The sequence below is a fragment of the Phymastichus coffea genome, unplaced genomic scaffold, assembly GCF_024137745.1.
Source record: "Phymastichus coffea isolate CEN01 unplaced genomic scaffold, Cenicafe_Pcof_1.1 PCOF00174, whole genome shotgun sequence".
In the NCBI taxonomy this organism is placed as follows: Eukaryota; Metazoa; Arthropoda; class Insecta; order Hymenoptera; family Eulophidae; genus Phymastichus; species Phymastichus coffea.
Window position 1 is genome coordinate 140,738 of NW_026706985.1, and position 21,736 is coordinate 162,473.

Here is a 21,736-nt window from a genome sequence, read left to right on the forward strand (position 1 = left end):
TCCAACCTACATAGAGTATGCGATTTTTTATTTCATTTATCAGAGCCAAGAAACAGATCGATACAGATTGTGCTAATAAAACGAAATGTGAGAAATGCATTTCCGAAAACTGCTTGATCGTCAATTATTCCAAAACATTTTGAAGCTATGTGACAACTCATCAATAAATACTTAAGTCAATGGCGCAGAGTGCATAACCCGATAGATATCTTTTCAAATATGCATTCGGATGTTTCAAATTTGAAAAGGCTGAGTGCAGCCATCATGGCATCTAATTTATTTTGAACGCGCCACGCGGAAAGTACGACTTTGCCGAACGCTCGGGGATAAACGTGCGCTTTCCGCTCGTTGCTTTGAACAATACATACTAACGTGTTCGGCAAAGGGATTCTCGACTCATTACACCCTCGCTTCACTTATACCAGACAAGAATCTATGTTCCCGCTTTAGTTAATGTACTATTATCGAATGTATTTTATGTCATTTAGCGTATTCATTTCAACGGTAATTGGGTGATATTTCAATTCAGTGGATTTCCAGTATAAATAGTTTAGTGATTTGACTGTAAAATTGAAGTAGAGTACTGAAATCGAACTGCTTTCACTTTCGAACTTGCCACGTAAATTTATGTTCAGTACACTGAATAATACACAACACTGTCTGTTCAATCATTGATAATGAAAATATTGTTAATTGAACAGTTATTCCACGAATGAAATAGACGAAAATACCGTCAACCGCGTATACATTGTACTGTTAATGAGATACAAATTGGATTTCGGCTTTAATGCATATCATATTTTTGCAAAAGGTCACCTAATCACTATCAAGCTGAAATTATAATATAAAAATACATGAAAATTTGCAGGCATCAGTGGCACTATGAAGATTTGGTGCGTTTGTTATAAAAAATCGTATGTATAGCTGCTGTTTGGTCAGTTGTTTTAAATGCAAAATATTACTTTAATTTCATTACTTTTAAAGATTTTATAAAACTTTTCCAGTTATTAAGCGGAAATAAATAAATATTTAAGAGTTTCATTATATTATTGATATTTCACAAAAACTTAACAAATCGATATTTGGTTAAAACACAATAACATCAAAATGCATTTTGGTTTACAGAAAATTTTATTCCCTCTGTAGTCTTGATCATTGATAAATGTTAATTTAAAAAGCAAATAAGGAAAAATAGTACAATTTTCTGAACAATCAAAGTGTATTACAATTTTACAGTAATATGATCAATGAAACTCATATGAAGTTTTAAATAGTCTTAAATGAACGCTTTCAGTTTTTAAAAATACATGAACTATCTGTTATATTAGTATTGATTAAAAATTCAATCTTCAAATCCTTTAATATCTCAAATAAATTTTTCCATGAAAATAACTTTGAAACTCATCGCGACCATCGTGGCCAAGAAATGTAACAATTGCCAATTTGACCCTTTGAAATTGAATGAGAATTTTAATGAGAAGAAGATGATCGCAGCCTTGAAGCTGTTGAACCAGCTTGGCTCGTACGGGTAAAATGTTTTTGTTCTCGTTATCGTAAATATAATTCATAACGTGGACTCCCTAAATTTTAAAGATATAAAAATACTTTATTATCAAAAGCCTTATTATCTAAAACATCATTGTTAAAAAATACAGTAAAATATAGTTAAAAATAACAATTATATAAGATCTTTCATGAATACTTTGCGCCTTACAGCATTGGTGTAACCCTCATTATATACATAATGTACATCGCTTTTCATTAAATCCATTTTCGCTTTGACAAAAGCCCTGTCCCTTTCGGCCTTCGATAGTGTTTCTGGACTTATTATGCCCATCTCTATGTCTTTTGCCTTCTTGGTTTTCAAGTTTTCTTGTCCTGCCTTTTGGAATGCAGAGAAAAAGTTACGACAGCGCTGTAAAACAGAATACGAAAAAAAAGTTACCATTCGAAAAACGGTTGAATAAAAAAATACTAAAGCGGACAAGTATTTCATCTGGAAAAATTGTCACGCTGCTGACCATTCACAAGCGATAAAACCAATAATGATAATGCTTTTCTCGTTCAAGTGACACGGTATGACTCAAACAAAATAGAAATGTCTCGACAATAAAACTCATGTTATTCAGAACAAGTCAAACATCTAATGTAATATCTATTAAGAGGGGAGCGTTAGGTGCAAAAAAGAAAAGGGACGAAGAAAGCCATAAGGGTGGAAGGGTCATTAATCGCGACGAGCACAAAAGACTTGCGGAAAGCAAAGACATAAGCTTTGCGTTGGGTTAGATACAAAACTGGCCATAAATTCTGATGACTGGATGCTTCTGCCGACGGGAGAATCAACATGACAATAAAAGAGTGGAAAGGAGCGGCTAAGAGGGTTGTCGTCGTGAGTGCCGCCCCCGCGATTAGTGGCTAGTCGCGTGTACGTTACACTCGAGTGGCCTCCTAATGCTCGCTAGCTTTTACCGTGCCGGAAGTTAATGCTACTGCATCGTAGCTCTGATTGCCTTTGTCCGCGCTAACAGATTAACTTGATCACCGAGCGCTTCTCTCGTCTTTACACCGGAAACGCAGCACCGAGGAAGTAAGACACAGAAGCGGGATGCAGCATCGGAGAGGCGGAGTACGAGAGAGAGAGAGAGAGAGAGAGAGAGAGAGAGAGAGAGAGAGAGAGAGAGAGAGAGAGAGAGAGAGAGAAAGAAGGGGTTTCGGGAGGAGGAAGAAGGGGAAGATACATCCCCGGAGGTCGGGCTATCATAATATAAATTAGCTCATATGGCTCTCCCCTTGTGTTAGTTTGGATCTGGCTCATAGCCTCAAGTGCTTCGGGATTCACTATTCATACACGCGACAATTAGATAGGCATTACTCGGCAGCCGAGCGCTGCATACGCCACTACCACCAGCAGCGCTGCGCTAGCTCGGCAGTGGCGCGCGCGGGGCTGAAGGGGCCGCTGCTGCTTGAGTCAACCCCTGAGCCAGTGTAAACACGTTTTAATAGAGATTCGCTTGAGCGGTTATAATAGCCTTGCGGATGTAGCTCTCCGCCTCGAATTCGCCTGGGCTCCACCTCCTGTGTCTCATCCGTCCCTCTCTTCTTACCTCCCTGCCGTGCGCGCACCCGGAGATCCAACTTTGCGTCTTTTCTTCGCGAGTAACGAGCGTGCATGCGCCTCTACACCATTTGGTTAGCTACTTATTCTCGAAATCATACCCCCGGCGTGTGCTTTTGTAAACCGTTTTCCTTCGCTCTTCTACAGAGACCGTCCCACCAAAGCGAATTCAGTGGCGAGAAATGATGAAGCTTTCGCTGATGAAGCCATCTATCATTAATGATGCCCAGATGAAGAGTCTTCGCTCTAGTAATAGCGGCAAGACCCCGACACGCGCGCTCGCGAGAAAAGATTACCCTTTTTTTTTCTCTCTCCTCACTTTTCAACCTATCCTCCAGATGTATCAAAGCGGCTGCCCTTCTATACGCTCTTTTATCAAATATCCATTAATTTTTCGCTGCCTCTCTACTTTTCTTCATTGCTCTGTGATTCGGATCCCACACCCACCTTGTCATTCCTCGGTGTTATCTCGATTGGATTCAATTGTTGCTTCAAATGGTTTGGGAGGCTCCCGTCCGCTTTGGATTTTGATTGGCCGGGATTTTCTTTCGAGGACGATGACGGCCATGTCGACAGCTTCTTCGTTTCTTCTTCGCCGCTCATTATGACACTTCGACGTATTCTCGCTGCCTCCAATTCTTGAATGACTATCTGCTTAACAGCATAAGGTAACTGCTTGCGAGCTTTTCCTTCGGGAAAGGTACCGATGTCCCAAACATTGCTGAAAGTATCATTCGATTAATTGAAGGTATTTTCACGAAAATGTCGAGAAAGCTAAAAAAGAAAAAAACTTACGGGTCGAGAATGTACTCGTACCCGCCTTCGGGCTTCTTCTCTTGCGTGAACGTTAATCCAAAGTCCAACATTAGATTCACCAACCGATCGAGATTTTGTTTTTCTGCCTGTGAGTACAGCTGTGCGTTCACAGACCGCAATTTTGGAGTCAGTAAATCAGGCAAATATGGCAAGATTTCCGCGATCAGTGTTAAGATATCGTACTTGGATACTTTCTTCGTTATCGTCAAAATCGCCATGTTCCTTTCTAATTTCTGATTCACCTGAAATAAGAAACAAAAAGAAACGTTTTTTTTTAATCTACTACTTTTTCTCAATAAACTTATGCAAGTGACAGAGTGTTATCAGTTAACTAGTTCCGCTAGAGGTCAGGAAACTGGATCCAACGGTATGGCTATTCATTATCTAAGCTAAATCTGGCTTGCTTCAAAAGCCATCTCGAGGGCTTAGAAACAAGATCGGCCGCGTTAAACGAGGTAAAGATCAAAGAGTAAAAACCGGTCAAGCGCTGCAATAATGATAATACCAAATGAAAGTAATACATCGCGAACGCGGGAACAAAAGAAGCGAGAGAGAAAGAGGAAAAAGAAAATCGGCGAAAACACGGATGAAAAGAGCCGCAGAACTTTATTCATCTAGACACATCGAGGTGGACGTGCTGCGCAGCACGAAGAGCGAGATTTCGTATTTCTGCTCGTTCGAAGGGGTTGCAGAAAGGAATAACGCTGCGAGGGGATAGCGAGAGGAACACAGAGAGGCTCAGGAAAAGGGGCGATCGTTGACCCGAGGGGTGGGAGAGGACTCGTCTCTCTTCTCCCAAGTTGAATAATTCAAGCTCTCATTAGGGCGACAAAAACAGCCTGACGAATAGCCGGGGCTACTACTTGGCTGACCTTAGCGGGCGCGAGATTCGCAAGCCCGAGCGCGCGCTTGACTTCAACCGGCGCCGCGCCGGCTCTGTGTTTTATTTCGAATATTCTCTCATTTCTTAAAAGCTTCTCCCCTGATAATTAGTGCAATGCGCGCTCGCATTAATTATTAGTCTCTCTAATTAGCCGGAGATAAATCAAAAAGCCGCTGCCGCGAGAGGAAGAGAGAGAGAGAGGGGGAGAGCGAGTTGCTACCCCGAGAGAGAAAGACAAAAGACCATTACCGTTATTGCTTCCAACAACAGCGATAAATATCAAGCGCGAAACTAGCTCCGTTTGTTACAATCGTGACTTATCATTGTTCGCGCAACTTTGCTACAGCGTATTGCTTGCCTTACCTCTAATGCGGCTGATGGAAACGAGATTTTCGGCACCTGCGTGCCCGACAAGTACAAGTGCCAAGCCACGAATGCCGACATCGTGTATGGCATTAGCATCCAAGTTTGACGCTCCATTACTAACGCGTTTACTTGGTCATAGAATTCAAACCATTCCAACGACTCGGATACCAGCACGATCCTATCTTTGCAGATCTCCGGGTAATTATGGAAAATTCCTTGCATCAAGCGCTCGGGCTCTCCTGCAATGTACCCATTAGTCAATTGACTTACTTAAATAGAAACGAGTTCATGCCATCTTCGTAAACATACCTTGATGAACAATCTTGACGACTTTTTGTGCTCTCTTGTGCTCCGATACAATTCCTTCTCTAGTCATGGGTACTTGCAGCAGTTCTTTCCACGATTCAAAAAGACCTTTTCGCATATCTTTCAAACCGAACGCCAGATTTTTCAACATATCAGGCTTTCCACCGGTGTATTGTAATATTCCCAAACAAGCTCTGACGTCGCAAGCTGACCTCTGCGCTAAATCCAATAAAACTTTGGAATCCACCTGTAAACCTTCCTTACATGCTATCTTTTTCAATCGGTCAGCTAACATTGCTGGACTTATTTCTGGTACATTTAATATCAATGCCATTGATCTAAGAGGTCTGCAGAATAAGTTTTACGTTAATTGTGTTTTTGGCTGTTTCGATAATTACCAAAAGAGAAAACGCTACTAAGATTTCATTATTTCATTTTCACGAGAGAATCATTTAAAAAACTTCAGTTTCTTTTAATTAAAAATTGTCAATATAGTCATAAAAAACGTATTCACCAAAGAAACTAAGTAGTTTTACAGTATATTTATTTAATTGCTATCTCACCTTAACGATGGAGTGTATAAGTCATTGCAAATACAAATAATCGGTCGTCGGCAACCATTATTTTCTTTTTGATTTTTTTTAGCATTTTTTCCTTTTGGAGCTAATTTGCCATGAATAAATTTCAAAAGAAGATCAATCGAAGCTGCTGGAGCTCCATCAATCTCATCCAAAACAAGACAATTAGGACGTTTTTCTTGATCTATCACAGCTCTCATTTGGGTTGAAGCCAAAAGTGCTTCCCTGTTTAATAAAAGCAAATCAAACAAATTAAATATTTAAGCTTAAGTCAGTGACAATATAAAAAAACAAAACTTTTTATTTACCTAAAAGCTTCAGGGCCTCTATCATCACTTGCATTCAATTCAACAATATTATATCCAGCATGTTTTGCAGCTATATGTGCTAATGTAGTTTTTCCTAATCCAGGAGAACCAGTAAGTAAAGCTATTCTTTGAGTTGGAAAACCTTTACTATCATGATCAGGCACATTTTCTTTCTTCTTAAACTTGCTTTTGAATTTTGAAAATGCTTGAGGCTTCTTAGATCTGACTTTTGGATCTCTGTCGAATACAATCTTATCCCAAAGTTTCAACCAGTAGAGTAATGATTTATTAACATGTTCATCTGATAGCAATTCCAAATATCGTTTTGGGCGATACTTGTCAACCCATAACTCACAGCTAAGATTTTCTTGGTTTGATGATTCCAAAAATAGATCATCTCTTTTATTGATTTTAGAAACCTGAAAATAATATAAATATGTATAAATAAAATACAGACTTTAATGATAAAAATAAAAATATAAAATACTTACTATGTTCTCAGCTTCTCCTTTCAAATGATTGAAAGATTTAATTAAAAACCCAGAACTTGATTTGTAAGCTTTTGGTACATATTTATTTTTTTCAGATACTTTTATGTATATACGATTTCCATCTTCAGTACGAGTGAGGGCAATAAAATCATATTTCGGAACTCTTGTTGTTATGGAATTTTTTTTCCTGTACAAAATCAATTCAATCATAATCACATAATTTTTATATTGAAAAATGATTGTGCTTACGTCCTGTCATAAGTTGATTTTTCAATATTTCCTACAATACTGTTATTTGTGAAACCACTTTGAAGAAGTTTTCTTCTATCAAGAATTAATCTTATGACTTCATCCGGTTGATCCCAACAAGGTCTTTTATTTTGTTGCAGGTTCACCTGATCTAAATTTTTATAGTTTATTTCATAATTCATTGAATGTCCATCTTTTTCTTTAACAATGATTATACTTACCAAATCCATTGAAATCACTTACATCAATGGAATCATTTATATTAAATAACGTTTCTTGAGAAATTTGATCTATAGGTCTTTTTCTACTAGTATCGATACTTAACTGCAACTGATTTTGCACAGTTTCTATCAAAGTTAGATCGTTCGATTGGGTATTTTGACTATTGGAAAATTTATTTGTGAGTTGTGAATTACTGTTAATGTTTTGGGATATTTGTTTTGTGATTTGACTTTCCACTATAGACTTATTAGAAATTACTTCTCCCCTCTCAGCAGCTACTCACCAGTCAATAAATGTAATAAATTTAAAAAAGTGTGAACAAAGTATTCTAATTCCAAATTCAATGAAATTATAAAATGTCCGACCTTCCAGTTCCCGTAAAACTTCATATTCATCTTCATGTTCCAAATCAAATTCATCTTCAGGGTCAGGAAATTCGTTATCCATTGTTAAATCAGAATCTTTAAATAATTAATACAAGTTCTCAAAAGCTACTTCATAGTTTTCTAACCTCAAGATGTTTGTTTTTACGCGGTCTTTTGAAAGAATTCAAATTTCGAGTTCGAGCTTCGACTCTTCGAATATCGAGTTAGATCGTCGATTATTGGTCGTGCGGAAAAATAGCAATATTCACTTTCTATCTTCAACTCGAAATTCAAATGTTGACATTTTATTTTTTTAATGACAAGTTACTTCAGATTTATTAATTTTTTAACTTACTTATAATTAATACATATAATTGTAAGTTTACTATTTACACATAAAATAGATTGTTCATAGATAATAAAAAAACGGTTACGATATTGCAATCTGATTATCTTCATAAAGTGATAATAAGAAATATAAACTATCAAAGTTATACTTTAATTAGAGAAAATAAAGATTACATAATAAGTAAAAGCAAACGAAAATTTCATATAAAATGTAATAATAATGGTTTGTATAGAGCATTACATATATTATTTTCTCAATTGATTTTTTGTTTTACATTTTTCTCGGTATAAATTGAATTTTATTCATGAAAATAGAGTTGGTTACCATGATATAATAATCTTTGATCACTCTAAATGCAGATACTATTTGAAACATATTGGTGAATAATGTATACAGCTGATATCAAATAGTTTAGTTTTATTAATCGTTCCAGCTGCAATTTCTTTATTTACGGGTAGATTGTTCTTCATATTTGCAAAGTTTAAACGACTATCAAACTAAATTACTCGGAGATTGCTCAAAGTTTCGGCTAGGAAATCTGTAGTTGCCCTGATCGCTGATGGAAGATTCTATGAATGCACGAGTAACTTAAAGAAATATTAATATAAGCACTGGGTGATTCACAGAAATCGTATATACGTAATTACGCTCTTCATATCTTCATACTTCAGACATGAAATAATTTTCTTGTACTTTCTTTCCCAATCATCAATCACACAGTCTGAAAATAGCGCAAAGAAATTTATAAAAAATTGCAATAATATTTCTTGATTAATCATAATTTGAATGAAAAATCTACCCCTATTTCCTAAAAATAGCTTACGTAAGTTTTCAAAATTACTCATATCTTACGCTACGAGTATTTTATAGTTATGCGATAATACCAGATGTAAGTATTCTTTGGGTTTCTGGCGAGGTAAAATCGCAGCGCGTTCCTCGCTCTTTTGAACATGTTGCGGAAAGCTCGCTCCATCGGACTCTTTTACGGAAATCCAGTTGGTAGTCGTCGTTTCCGAAAATCTTAGCTCCATCGAAATCTAAACCATTGGCGATATTCAAAACCCCCTCTTGCTTCTAGTGGTTCTCTATGCATAAGCAATCTGTGCTTACAAAAATTCACGGCATAACCATCAGTCTTCGGAAAGTTGCATACCCAGATGTCATCTTTGCTTATATTTATCGAGTTTTTCGATGGAATCGGCTATATTTACCTACACTTTTGGCACAAATATTTCCTTATAACGAACATCTCTGATTGGAATATCTTCCAAAAAACTGTCAACCGGTGTTTGATCTAATTTATAATCAATTCATAATAATAATAATAATAATAATTCTAATTCATAATGCAATTATTTCAAATATTCAAACAGCTATGTGACCATTTATTAATTAGATTTAACTTCATCAGAAAAGCAAAGGTGTATATTGCGGCGCATAATGTCTTTCATTGTCAATGCTGTCCTCCCTTTATCTTGAGATGCTGTAAAATATACAGCTTTCATTTCGCGTTAAGTGCGTTTTGTCTTTCTGTTAGATTGTCAGTTGAATTACAAAAAATTATTCACATTTCAAGATTTCTTGAATAATTTAATTCGCAACAAGCGTTAATTAATTTTCTATTACAATTTAAGCAGTAAAACGATAAAATTCATGCAACTGAAAACAATCTTCTCTTTCTTCATAAGTTAATTAGTTCTTATAAAATGCGCGTACAGTTTCAAAAGCATGCAATTACTCTACTTTTATTTTCTTCAAAATCGAGCGCTTCACTGTACACTTTGTAAGTACTTCACTTTACTAGATAGCGGTGGATGACTACATTTTATCTCTCCACGCATGCGCAGTATTGTTTACCCCCGCTCTCACGTGTTTACAGAGTTTTCAGGAAAGACAAGCAATTGATTTGCGGCAGCATCATCTATTTTGCCTGTTTATCTACGTATTTACGCCGCACAGCATAATAAACCCAATCAATCTTCGGAGTGAAACTCAATCAGTAAGCACTTGCAATTATTCGAACTCATTGACAGAAAGTAAGCAAGTAGTACCGGCAATTTTATCACGCCAAAATCGCTGAACATTCCTAACCTAGAGACCGCGATTTTGTAGAAACCGCAACAATGAGCGAAGAAAAGCAGCAACCTAGTGAGATGGAAGTGGACGAGGATAACGTAGCAGCGTCGGGATCATCTGCTCAAGAAGCAACAATGGAGGTTGCTCAACTCGAAACAACAGATGTCAGGGTCGTTGATGAACTTGTAGACGAGGATATCAGCGGTCCAAGTAGCAGCAGCACCGCCCGGGTTATGGCATCATCTGGCACCGTCGGCTCTGTTTCCATTAGTCTTCATCCACTCGTCATTATGAATGTCAGCGAGCACTGGACTAGACTTCGTGCTCAGGAGGGCAAAGATCAGCTTGGTTAGTCAATTAATTTATTTTATTTGTTTTTTTCTTATTCTTAGCATTCACTGTCTTTGCCAAAACGTAAGCAACTTATGTCAAACTTTACTTATTTAACCATAAATTAAACATAGTTTAATAAATACGAATGATTTTTATAAAGAAATATATTTTCTTTTCAGTGTATGGAGCAGTGATTGGCAAGCAAAAAGGAAGGAATATCGAAATCATGAACTCCTTTGAACTCTTGATCACACTAATTGGAGATGATGTTGTGATTGATAGGGACTATTACAACACAAAAGAAGAACAGTTCAAGCAAGTTTTCAGTGATATGGATTTTCTTGGCTGGTACACAACTGGTGGTTTACCAAATGAAAAAGACATTAAAGTACATAAGCAAATATGTGAGATTAATGAAAGTCCTGTTATGCTGAAACTTGATCCACGGCCTAAAAGTACTGATGTGAGTATTTAATTTTCAAGTTGATTCATAGTACAGTTTTTTATTACATTTACTTATCGCTTTAATAATTCTTTTAGCAACTTCCAGTATCTATATATGAATCAGTTATTGATTTAGTGAATGGTGAAGCTACAATGTTATTTGTACCATTGACTTATACATTAGCCACTGAAGAGGCTGAGAGGATTGGTGTTGATCATGTTGCAAGGATGTGCAGTAATGATCAAGGAGAAAGTTCTTTAGGTAAAAGAAGCTCTCATTTTTTTAAGTAACATACATAAGGATTACAAGTTTGTCAATTTGCTTATTTCTTTATTAATAGTTGCAGAACATCTGATAGCTCAGCACAGTGCAATCAAAATGTTACACTCCAGGGTAAAATTAGTTCTAAGGTACGTTCAAGCTGTTCAAAAAGGAGAACTAAAGGGAAATCACGAAGTTTTGAGAGCTGCATGTTCACTCAGTCATCGTTTACCAGTTTTGAATAATCCCAAATTCAAGGCTGATTTCTATAATGTAAGTGATTTAAATAACCTACATTTTTTTTAAATTAGTTTAAAATGAACTAGTGATTCATTAACATTTATAATTTTTAGCAATGCAACGATTTCGGCCTCATGACGTACCTGGGCATTATAACCAAAGGTTGCAATGACACAAATCAATTTGTACACAAGTTCAATATTCTGTATGATAGACAGGGTGTCGCGCGTCGCGTACGAAGTCTCTTCTTTTGATAGCTTAATATATAGTATTTAGTTTTTATTTTTTCAATCGTTGTATTTTTTAGTAATATTTTTACCACTCTAAGCCAATCATCAGCTTTAGAATTTAAATAAGTTCTTTACGTAACGAGGATCGACCTTATTTCATTATTTAAATTATAATGTTCGAGTAAAAGAAACACAAGCTTCGTTTATAATGTACAAACCAACTTTTATACAGATAAAACACAGAATTTAGTAAAGAAAATTCTACGGCTTTGAATAGCCAATAAGCAAACAAACTCGGAGAAAATAAAACACTATTAATATGTGATATTATTAAATAAAAAGCTGTGATTTACTATTCAAAGACTCGTTCTTATTAGGTAAATATGCAGTTTTGTTTTCTCGTATTAAAAAAACAACATTAAATGTAATAGAAATTTATTAACGTTCGCTTATAACATACTGTTTTTACACGTTATTCGATTTTTTTCCATGATATACACACGTCATAAACCAACTTTTGTCTTTGTTCATATGTACAGCATAAACACGAGCTATCTTATGGAAGATCTCTTTATTTAATTGGCACGTTCTAACCGTCAATAATCTCACATTTTTTTTATAGGCCACAACAGTTATCAATCTCTTTATTTTTTGATTCCCTTCACATCTATGTAAGCGTATAAATAACTATTTTGTAAAAAAAAACAAATTATCTACGATAGTTAATTTCCACATAGTGTAGTAGTATTACGAACATTCTTGTTCCTCTTGTATTTAATTGTATTTTTTTCCTTTTTCTCTTTCGATAAAAAATACTCACTGCTAAAAATCCTCATCTAAAAATCTAATCACTTTCTAATTTATACATCTTATTTCAATACAGCTGTACAAAATATATAGTGTACGTAGTTGTGCCATCTTATTTATTGCATGAATTCTGTGTATATTTTCTTTTTTTTCTTCTGAGTAAAATGTCATCTATTTTTCCAGCTAAGTTAAATTCGTTTAATATTTTGATTGACTTCTTAATTACCTCTAACTTTAAAGAGATGTGATATAATTTTTTAATGTCTATTGTACTTTAAATAATTAATTTTGTTATTTGTGACTTAAAATCATTTGTGCAGATGTCTTATCGATATGTCCGGAAACACCAGCGATACATTATTCTATTTGAACGAGATACATTATTAAACTTTTTCAAAATCTTCACTCTCATTTTCAAAATACTTAAAAATCTTTTTCTCCGCATTAAAATTCAAATTCGTCTATATAGAAAATGTTTAGTATTTTTCTTTCGTCCTTGTATCCCTATATGTCCGTTTTATCACATCTCGTGCGAATCGGGCTCAAAGTAAAAAAAAGTCATATTAGCACCATTCGAAAATAAATCGAACAAATTTTCGTTATTTAAGGACTTGGTTTGTCTACGCCGATGAGTTCTTCGAAAAGACTGTTGCGTGTCTCGCGACGTTCTTCGATTGACTGTGTTGAAAACCTTAGGGTTGCCGAGGCCAAATCACCGACGGACCATTGACGATCTGTTAATACTCGGCTCACCGTATCTAACTGAAAAGTCAATAAGAATTTCAAATTTCAATCATTCGAAAATTCAATAATTCGATTATTTGAAAAATTGAAACATTTCGAAGGGCATTAAAACGTTTTACTTTTGACAATTTAGAATGTCCAAATGTATAATACACTAGTCGAGGCACACCGGCGACCGATGCAGCTAACCACTGGATGACAAGTTTCAACTGAGGGTCACCTTTGAGCCGTGAACCACAACCCCAGTTGCCAGTTGCTATCTGTTGTAGACCACCCTCTTGTGGGCTATCGTCTCTTGAAACCTACGTAGCAAATAAACAAAACATTACGATTCGCATTTCGAGCATTTGTTAAAAAATGCGAGACTTATCGTTGGAAAAATATCGTTATCTTATACAGGATAAATTGGATCGATAGTGAATTTGATCCATTTTACCGAAGTGAAAAAAGTAAGAGTACCATTAAGTGTCTTAATGGTTTGCGTATATCAACCATCGATAGAACGAGAGACAGGTACAAGTATTCGTCAAAGGTATAATTATATATTAGTCACGAAGAATAAAAAAACAACTAATAAGCATTTAGCTAACACAAGAAACACAGCACGTTTTGGTTAATATCTTATTATTTTTTCGCAGTCGTTAGTTTTTGTCACAATTGAACACCTTCTTGGCTTTCTTTTTTCTCTCTGGTCTTTGGGGTGCTGGCATGATGATTGTAGCTTCTTCCTCGCACAAGGTTTGGAAGACCTCCGAAGTAAAGGTTACAGCCATGAGTTTACGTCTCTGTGAGTTTCTTGCTTTTTGAAACAACGCTGAATCTCCCATTGGTGCATCTTCGTACGTTTCTTCATCGGAGTTGTCATTTATTCCATTGGTTCCAGCGTCATTTATCTATACGTGTGCCGTGCGTTTCAAGATTGTTACTTTTTTTTGGTTCATTAATTTTTGTTTTTTTCTTTTATTCACCGATATGTTAATTGCCAAAAGAAATAAATTCATGAAGCGCTTTTTCTATATTAGCTTCGCTTTTTTATAATACAGTAGCTTATAGTTATTCACATTAATGACTCATGTAGTGGTTTTGCGTAAATCTATCGATTTTTTTTGATAGACTGATTTGATGATATCGTGTATGTAGGTCTACTGTACGTAGAGAATCAAAGAATTGGTAATGATCAATGAGAAAGCGCAGAAATATATTTGAATCACTCTCAGTTTCGGTAGAAAGCTTTTTCTTTATCTTTCGCTGTCTCTCATTCCACCATTAAATAAAAGCTTCCATAAAATGAGAAAAAATTTATTGTTTAATTTCGATAAAAAAATGTATCTTAATCGCAACGAAACATATTTGTTAAAAACCTCACCGACGGATGTCTTCTGCTTCTTTGTCTCGCAAGCTCCAAACTCAAACTCCTTACGGCGAGCGCGAGTTTTCTCCTTTGATTAGCATCAGTAGCATCGAACAAAGGTTGAGGTTCGCCTTCTTGCACAGGAACTCCAGCGAAAGATTCACTCAGAGCACGTTTGAGAAGAGAACCAGCAAATGTCACCACGGCGCGATCGCGAGCATCCAATTCGCGTGGTTCACCGTCGACGGGTTCTTCCAGCCATTTGGATAGTTGCTCGTAAACTTCCTCCAACTCTGAGCAGAAATCTGGCAGGTTGGTGCGAGAATTGTGGCGGACAGTGATGAAACGTGCAGGGATGACGTATAGATGGTAGTGGTTGTTGATTTATTTTGAAATATGAAATTTATCGTGATTATGGGTTGATTTTTTTCTTTTTTATTATGAAATAGAATAAATAAGGGTTTAATTAAAATGTAGAATTGTAGCAGTAGATGGAAAATTATTGAGGCGAATGGAGGTTATGCGATAACAAAACTAGTAGATACAATCTACGTATGGTCAGACAGTATATTATTTTGAAAAAATTGGATCCGATATTTACAGAAGAAAACTTTAATGCGACGTTAAAAATTATTGAAATAATAGTGAAAACAAAGAATATTTCAAAAAACAAATATTAAAAATATTTTAAAAAATCAACGACCGAATGGCTGTTTAGCTTTCGATCTTACATAAATCAGTGTTATAATTAGAATATAAATTATAGTATATTGGGATTCGAATGATTTAAAAGACTATGTAAAATTTAAATAAGAAGAAAAAAACCACGTTTTATTTACTGTTATGTTCAGAGGCTCATAGTTTCATGTTTTACCAATTAAGCTAGTCAGGCTTGATTGTGTCGACTCGATCTCCAATTCATACTAATATGAAGTTTCTAATTTATTTTTGAAAAGAAATGTTTATGAAAAATTTGTTGAAAAAATGGTTTTCTTCGCGTTTAAGAAATATCGGTAATGAAAGGTAAGCTGTAATACCAACCAGAGCTATACTCGGTACTAAAGCTATAACGACTACTCGTGCTAGTATCCTTCCTCTGAAGTCCAGGATGCTGACTCTGTCGAAATCTGCCGAGCCACTTCTGTTCAGCCTCGAGGGATTCTTTCAAAAAATCTTCATCAACAGTCTCGTCACGTAGAACAAATCCTCTTGAGCCACCTCTTCTTACCCTATGCGTCACATCACAATCAATTTACGTTAATACGCACATAGCAATTGCGACATACTTGATATTTGGATCGTCGACGTGACTTCCCGACACACATATGTCAACGGCATAACTGCTCTCGCTCGTCGTCTCGGTATACGAAGACGATCTTGTCGCCGAGCTTTCACGCTTTAAAGCTTCTTTCAGGCGTTGCGCGAACGTGCCACGTCTCTCGGGTGTGTCGAGTTGCTCGCTGTAACGTCTAGTTTGCTTATGTACCTCCTCGTCGTTATCTAGACACGATATTCAATCGACTGTTATGATGCATCTTGAAAAGGAGAATGATTTGATTTACCAGGCTCGTCAACGGTATCCTTGGCGCTATGATAACTGTCATCCGTACTTTGACTACTGCAGCTGTGGTACTGGGAAGTTTGTGCGATAGACGTGCGGGTCACGGGTAGAGCTTCGCCGCTTGAACCCAAAACGATGAATCTACTTCTGCCGCTATTTCCGCTGACTTTGGCGACATTCCGACACGGACTTGACGACAAGCCGTTGCCCCTTGTACGACATGTCTCGTTCGATGGTGTCATCGAGGCTGTGTCCAAATCCAAATTGAACAACGATCGACTCTTGGAAAAATGCAAAGAGGTGTACCTTGACTACTGGCGCTGTTATGAATCGAGCGAGCTTTCCTCGCAGCTTCCTCGATCTCCGGCGACGGGCTGCTAAAACTCTCGCCAATGGGCGAAAGTCGCCGAGTACCAGGACCAGTTTCACCTTCGGCCTCGTGCCTTTGGCTTGCATCGATCGTCGGACTTTGCGGCGGCCTTCTCTGTCGAAAACCCAGCAACGATTTGTTGAGCTCGCGCAACACGTTGTCCTCCTCGTACTGTGCTAACGGTAGCTGCGAGTAGTCTTCCGCATCGATGCAGCATGCAGTTATCTGGTGAATGTATTTTTCAAGGTGTAATCGTTGCGTATGAGCTTGCGATCGGTCGCAGCTCTTACCGTGGTCGGTTGCGTTATAGCCTCGAAGGTTGCGCGATGCTTAGGATCCAGTATCTTCGACACTCGTCTCAGGCCTTCGACTATTAGCGCCTCGTTGTCCTCTAACGATTCCACGCAAAGCATCACAGCTAACAATTCGGGATGGCTCGCTACCTGTGCCAACGAGTCACTCGTTACACCGTCGTTCGGTCGTCACGTTCTCGAATCTCTTAATTTGTGATTTGGCAATTTCAATACGCAGCAGACTGTGCTTGCTTACTTGAATAGTCTCTTGGGTGGCGTGTGCCTCGAGTACACCGTCGCCAAAACTTGAACTGGCAAAGCACACTTGTACGCCATTGTCGGTTCTCTCGAGTCTGCCTTCGTGTCGGATTCGTAGCGGGCACAGTGGTAAATCACTCTCCAGCCAGTCCTCGATAGTCAGCCATTGTCGCGATAACATCACTTGTCTTGAAATCAGTAGATGGCCATCCAATGCCGAGTCGCAAGTCTCCAGATAGTCGAAATAATGGAATATACTTTCTAACTTAGCTTTCTGGCTTTTTCTAAAAATTATCAATTGTTATTTTGAAAAAAATGCTCAAAGTGATATCTGATTAAAGCGATTAATTAAAGGTAAAGCCGATACTCACAGATTGAGATGCTTGAAAAAGTGCGTAAAATTAAAGTCTCTTAAAGTAGGATGAGTCTTTGGCGTTCGCTTGGGATAGGTCGAGAAGAAAGCGTTGGCAATCAGCGATGCGACGAACGCGTAACTGTGCTCAATCGTGTCACCTGCGTCAGGTGCGAGCGCGATCAGTTTTCAGCTGTGAAGCGTCTCGAATGGAAATCGTTTTACCTTGCTGCTGCAAACTGAAGTGTAAGCCTTGCGGTGGTTTGTGCGTTTTCAGTGCTTTCGCTCTGCCGACTATCCTCGGTATCGTTTTACCGAGCACGTGCTCGCGCTCCTCGGTGGTCAGATCCTCGTTCAGATACTTCGCTAGGCCGTCGAAGAGGTGGCTGTCTTGAATGTCCTCTTCCGGATCCAGGCTGATGCTGCGAACATTTCAGAGACGATTGCACGAAGAAGTGGCGCGCGTTCACCCGGAAGCTAGCCGCGCGCGAGTGCGACGAACTCGACGAGCGCGAAGGTCGAGTGCGCTCCATGTGGCCCCGTCTCGCTCCCAAAATATCGTCTGAGATCAGCCGGCGAATATAGCTCTCTCGTATATAATGCAACTACGTGCTACTAAACGACGGCAATGGCCAGACATTAAGCGCGCCTGTTGCATCCTACTTTTCTCTTCTCCCTCTTCCTGCCGAGCTGACACTCGTTCTCGTCTCCGGACTCACTCGATTCAAGCCCGCAGCTGTACGTGGCGACGCGTTCAGACGACATCGCGAGTTTGCTTTTCTACTTGCACTCTCGCTAATTCCACGGCTAATGGCTCTTGCAGTCATGCGCGCGCCAAAAGCACCCACGGTAAATCGCATCGATCCTCGCGTCAGCTTATTCGCCGAGTAATCCTCGAGCGAGAGGACCACTTCTATACTCACTTGCACATGTCGTGCAATCGTTGCATAGCGTCGACGAGTTCATTGGAAGCTCTCGCCTGCGCGGCGCGATCCAGTTGCTTGGCGACAGCTGGCCACCAAGGCAGGTCGCACGGCAACATAACCAGTGCCATGGCCGCGTGCGAAACAAAATGCAGCAGCTACGGCAGCGAGCTCGTCGATCGAATCAAGGCCTGCGAAAAGCATATGTACCTGTGTGCAGCGGGCTATTGTAGAACGTCGATAGTCGTGCACTATGCATACGGTCTTTTCTTCTTGCGCTCGGCTACGGCGACACGTGCGCGAGTTCCTATTTTTTCGGACTTTCGATTCGACCGCCGTGGATTTAGTCAAGAAACATTTCTTCCGCGCGATCAAAAGTTTGATTTGTTTGTTCAAAACGGCCGTTTTTTTTCTTTTTTCTTTTTTTTTTTTTTTTCTGTTCGTTTTGTTTTACACCGAGCGTGTACGAGGTTGAAAATTCGATTGGACTATTTTTAGTTCGACTTGTTGACGTAAAAGCATCGCCTATGAATTCGATTCGAGCGCACCCGATCTGCGCGTCCGATACGGACTATGCCTAGTAACGGGAACTTTTTCTTTCGCTGTAATCCCTGTAAACGTTGTGATCCAGATTTGACTAGTATATTCGCATGTTGTTTTCGAAACTCCGATCCAAATGCAAATTGTCATTACATTTTTAAATATTACTTTTCTTGTGCCATAGATCGATTCGATCGATCCTATAGCTTATAAATACAAATCGCGAACCGAACGAAATTCTCTCATCGCAAAATCTCTTTCGAGACAGCGAGCGCAGCAGCACTAGAGTGAAGTCCGTTAACCCGCGTGCACGCAATTAAGTCTCCGACGTCAGAGCAACGAACGGACGACGGCGACGACGATGCGCCTGCGTGATAAGTATATTCGCCTCTGCACGGTTCACTGACTCTGACGGCAATTTGGCGATCGATCGTCCTGCTTGACACACACATACGTATACCGCGATTATTTCTTAACGATTAACTGAACCAACTTAATTATACCTATTGGTGCAACTTCTTCGATTGAAGACGAGAATGAATTGTATTTTCCGACGAATAGTATTCTCTCTCGCTCTCAGTTTGATATTTTAATTTCTCAGAAAGCATTGCATTGCTGCCGATGTCGTTTTCTGGGGCGGGGGGGGGGGGGGCAATTTCGAGGAAGAATAATTAATGACTTGAAAGTGTGTGAGAGCGAGAGTTGTTTTTTTATTTATTTTTTCTTAAGTATGTTGTTTGTCGTGTTTTTAGTCTGTTTTGATGCTGTTTTGAAGTCGATTTTATAAAGAATTTACGAGAAACATTTGAAGGATTTTTTATATTTTGCTTGTGAAGTTAAAATGAAAAAGAATCGCGGGTTTTCTTGATCGCGAATATAGAATCTTTGGAGGTGTACGCATTGTTTGATAAAACTATTATAAGCATCGAATTCGACGTGCTTTTTCGAGCTTTTAAGAAACAAAGATGACAAACGACGATGCCGACGGCGACAAGTTGCGCAAACGCGCTGAAATTCAGGGAGAAGCGATAACGCGATTCTTTCGAAAAAGACAAACGTCGTTGCTCGATCGCAGGACTCGCCCGTGCAAATCGACGCCGCGGCTCATCTCGCTTTCTCGCTTTCTTATTTTAAAACTAGGCTAGTGCTTTTGGCGCTCGTCGTTCGCGCGCGCGCGCATACGCGTATCTCGCGCGAGCCACCCGCGCGTACGTCTCCGTCGTTTTATGTAACTCGCAGCTCTCCCGTGGGATTGGCGATAAAGCAGGGCGATGATTAATTACTCGCGCCGTCTCCCCGAGACACTTGGCAACTCGCTCCCGTGACTTTTTTTTCCTTTCCTCGCTTAGCCTCCCGTCACGTCAATTTCGAGCGTGTATTTCTCAAATAGCTTGGCTTTTCTCGATTTCGCCTGTTTCTGAATCGAGAGTGAATAGCAAAAACACGACTAAATCATACTACGTCTATATGAATACCTCAAAGACTTTCGGACGTCGTCCTTGCACTTTTGCCGGCGGGGCTTTTCTTATTCAACGCGCGAGCGAAAAAGTACGCGGTATAACTGCTATAATCTACAGTCACTTTAAACTTTATTCTATTCAGAAGCGCATGTTACTGGGATAGACCTTCAACTTTTTTTTCCAAAACTTCTGTCGCGGCTTTGATAATTTGATAATAGTAATTGCGTCTCGCGAGTTTTGTGATTGGACTGTTGAGTTTGTTCTCGACGGTATTTAAATATTGATGCTGTCCTGGAAGGACAAAGTTGTAGTCGACGTAAATAATTGATGAGCATTTTTCAGATTAATATTCAGATTAATATCGGAATGAATGAGTTAATTGAGAAAAAATACGTTGCGTTATTGTTGAAAGCGTGTAAAAGAAAGATAAGAATTAAGATGATGAATGTGATAAAATAAAATGAAATGTAAATTATGTCGAAAATCCGAAATCCGAAAGCGTCAAACGATAAGAGCACGACCACGCCTCGGTGAAATTTCTAAAACACAAGCTTCGATCGGCTGCCCAAATCACAATACCACATGGACGAGAAAAGGAGATTCGCAAGTGCCCTCCCCGCCAGCCCCGGGGAGAGGTTTCGCTCACGCCGGGCGATGCAAAGGAGCGAAACGCGCGCGTCCATTTATACGTGTACGCACTGCGATACGGACACGCGCACAGGCGCCGAGGCACGAGCAGAGAACTCTACGCACGGCGATCCGGAAAGCAGCCGTGGCGCGGAAGGGAGGGAGGGAGGCTCGCGTGCGCGCATGCATCATTCAGCGAAAGCGCTTATCGCTGACGTTACGCGATCGATGCCAGTCGAACAGGGTCGCGCTCGCGCGTGGACTGCGTCGCATACCTCGGCTGCTGTCCTTCCGTCATCGCGACTGGCAGCGATGCTCGTCCGCTCGTCGTCCCGTCATCGTCGCCCTCGCCTTCGCCCTTTGCACTCTCACCCGGGGGGAGGGGACGACTGTCGCCGCGCCGCAGCCCCGTGCCAGCGCGCGAGCGAGGTATCGAGCGCGACGGCGCCGCGGCCACTGCTGCGGCGGCGGGGCGACTATTCTCTACTGCGCGCCAGGCGGCCGCGGAGACGGCGACTATGCTCTTTCGGTGCCACCGCCGCGCAAGCGCTCTTCCGGGCTATTTACGGATGTGCCGCGCGAAGCCGCAAGGCGGCGAGGGACGCGCCGCGCCAGGGACTAGGAGACGCCTGCATTCTGCCATACTTTCCGCGGTGCTCTCGTGACTTTTCTCCGTTGCGACGCCTCCTGGTTTCTCGGGAAAACCATCGCTTCCGGTGCTTCCAGATACTCCTGTGCCATTCGTGACCAACGCGCCAGCAATTGAGATGCATGCGAGCACTTTGTCATCCTCTGGTTTCCTGGCATCGTTACGACG

General features: G+C 39.5%; 3 protein-coding genes across 7 annotated transcripts; 1 reads left to right on the top strand and 2 right to left on the bottom strand.

The window, feature by feature from the left end:
- Positions 1 to 1,146: 1,146 nt before the first annotated feature.
- On the bottom strand, positions 1,147 to 7,841 carry LOC131673366 (chromosome transmission fidelity protein 18 homolog). 3 transcript variants are annotated; one of them, XM_058951291.1, is made up of 12 exons: positions 7,700 to 7,841; positions 7,334 to 7,609; positions 7,113 to 7,263; positions 6,864 to 7,050; positions 6,373 to 6,791; positions 6,050 to 6,289; positions 5,490 to 5,833; positions 5,178 to 5,419; positions 3,911 to 4,173; positions 3,563 to 3,836; positions 1,715 to 1,915; positions 1,147 to 1,580 (listed from the first exon to the last, which is right to left on the bottom strand). In XM_058951291.1, the coding sequence occupies exons 1-12, from the start codon at positions 7,779 to 7,781 to the stop codon at positions 1,359 to 1,361; spliced, it is 2,901 nt and encodes a 966-aa protein (XP_058807274.1). In that variant the 5' UTR covers positions 7,782 to 7,841; the 3' UTR covers positions 1,147 to 1,358. The 3 variants fall into 3 exon arrangements, with proteins under 3 accessions (XP_058807274.1, XP_058807277.1, XP_058807276.1); XM_058951294.1 differs by lacking the exon at positions 7,700 to 7,841 and having other exon boundaries at positions 7,113 to 7,258; positions 7,334 to 7,391; XM_058951293.1 differs by having other exon boundaries at positions 1,454 to 1,915.
- Positions 7,842 to 9,924: 2,083 nt separating this feature from the next.
- LOC131673368 (COP9 signalosome complex subunit 6) lies at positions 9,925 to 11,657 on the top strand. 2 transcript variants are annotated; one of them, XM_058951297.1, is made up of 6 exons: positions 9,925 to 10,084; positions 10,161 to 10,472; positions 10,637 to 10,920; positions 10,998 to 11,163; positions 11,243 to 11,436; positions 11,517 to 11,657. In XM_058951297.1, the coding sequence occupies exons 2-6, from the start codon at positions 10,172 to 10,174 to the stop codon at positions 11,655 to 11,657; spliced, it is 1,086 nt and encodes a 361-aa protein (XP_058807280.1). In that variant the 5' UTR covers positions 9,925 to 10,084; positions 10,161 to 10,171. The 2 variants fall into 2 exon arrangements, with proteins under 2 accessions (XP_058807280.1, XP_058807281.1); XM_058951298.1 differs by having other exon boundaries at positions 9,927 to 10,047.
- A 1,371-nt stretch (positions 11,658 to 13,028) lies between these two features.
- On the bottom strand, positions 13,029 to 21,386 carry LOC131673367 (uncharacterized). Of its 2 annotated transcripts, none has more exons than XM_058951296.1 (13): positions 21,195 to 21,386; positions 18,293 to 18,483; positions 17,595 to 17,791; positions 17,389 to 17,530; positions 17,016 to 17,301; positions 16,757 to 16,909; positions 16,403 to 16,691; positions 16,098 to 16,343; positions 15,822 to 16,035; positions 15,577 to 15,764; positions 14,551 to 14,828; positions 13,304 to 13,486; positions 13,029 to 13,202 (listed from the first exon to the last, which is right to left on the bottom strand). In XM_058951296.1, the coding sequence occupies exons 2-13, from the start codon at positions 18,421 to 18,423 to the stop codon at positions 13,044 to 13,046; spliced, it is 2,466 nt and encodes an 821-aa protein (XP_058807279.1). In that variant the 5' UTR covers positions 18,424 to 18,483; positions 21,195 to 21,386; the 3' UTR covers positions 13,029 to 13,043. The 2 variants fall into 2 exon arrangements, with proteins under 2 accessions (XP_058807279.1, XP_058807278.1); XM_058951295.1 differs by having other exon boundaries at positions 14,551 to 14,840.
- Between the last annotated feature and the right edge of the window lie 350 nt (positions 21,387 to 21,736).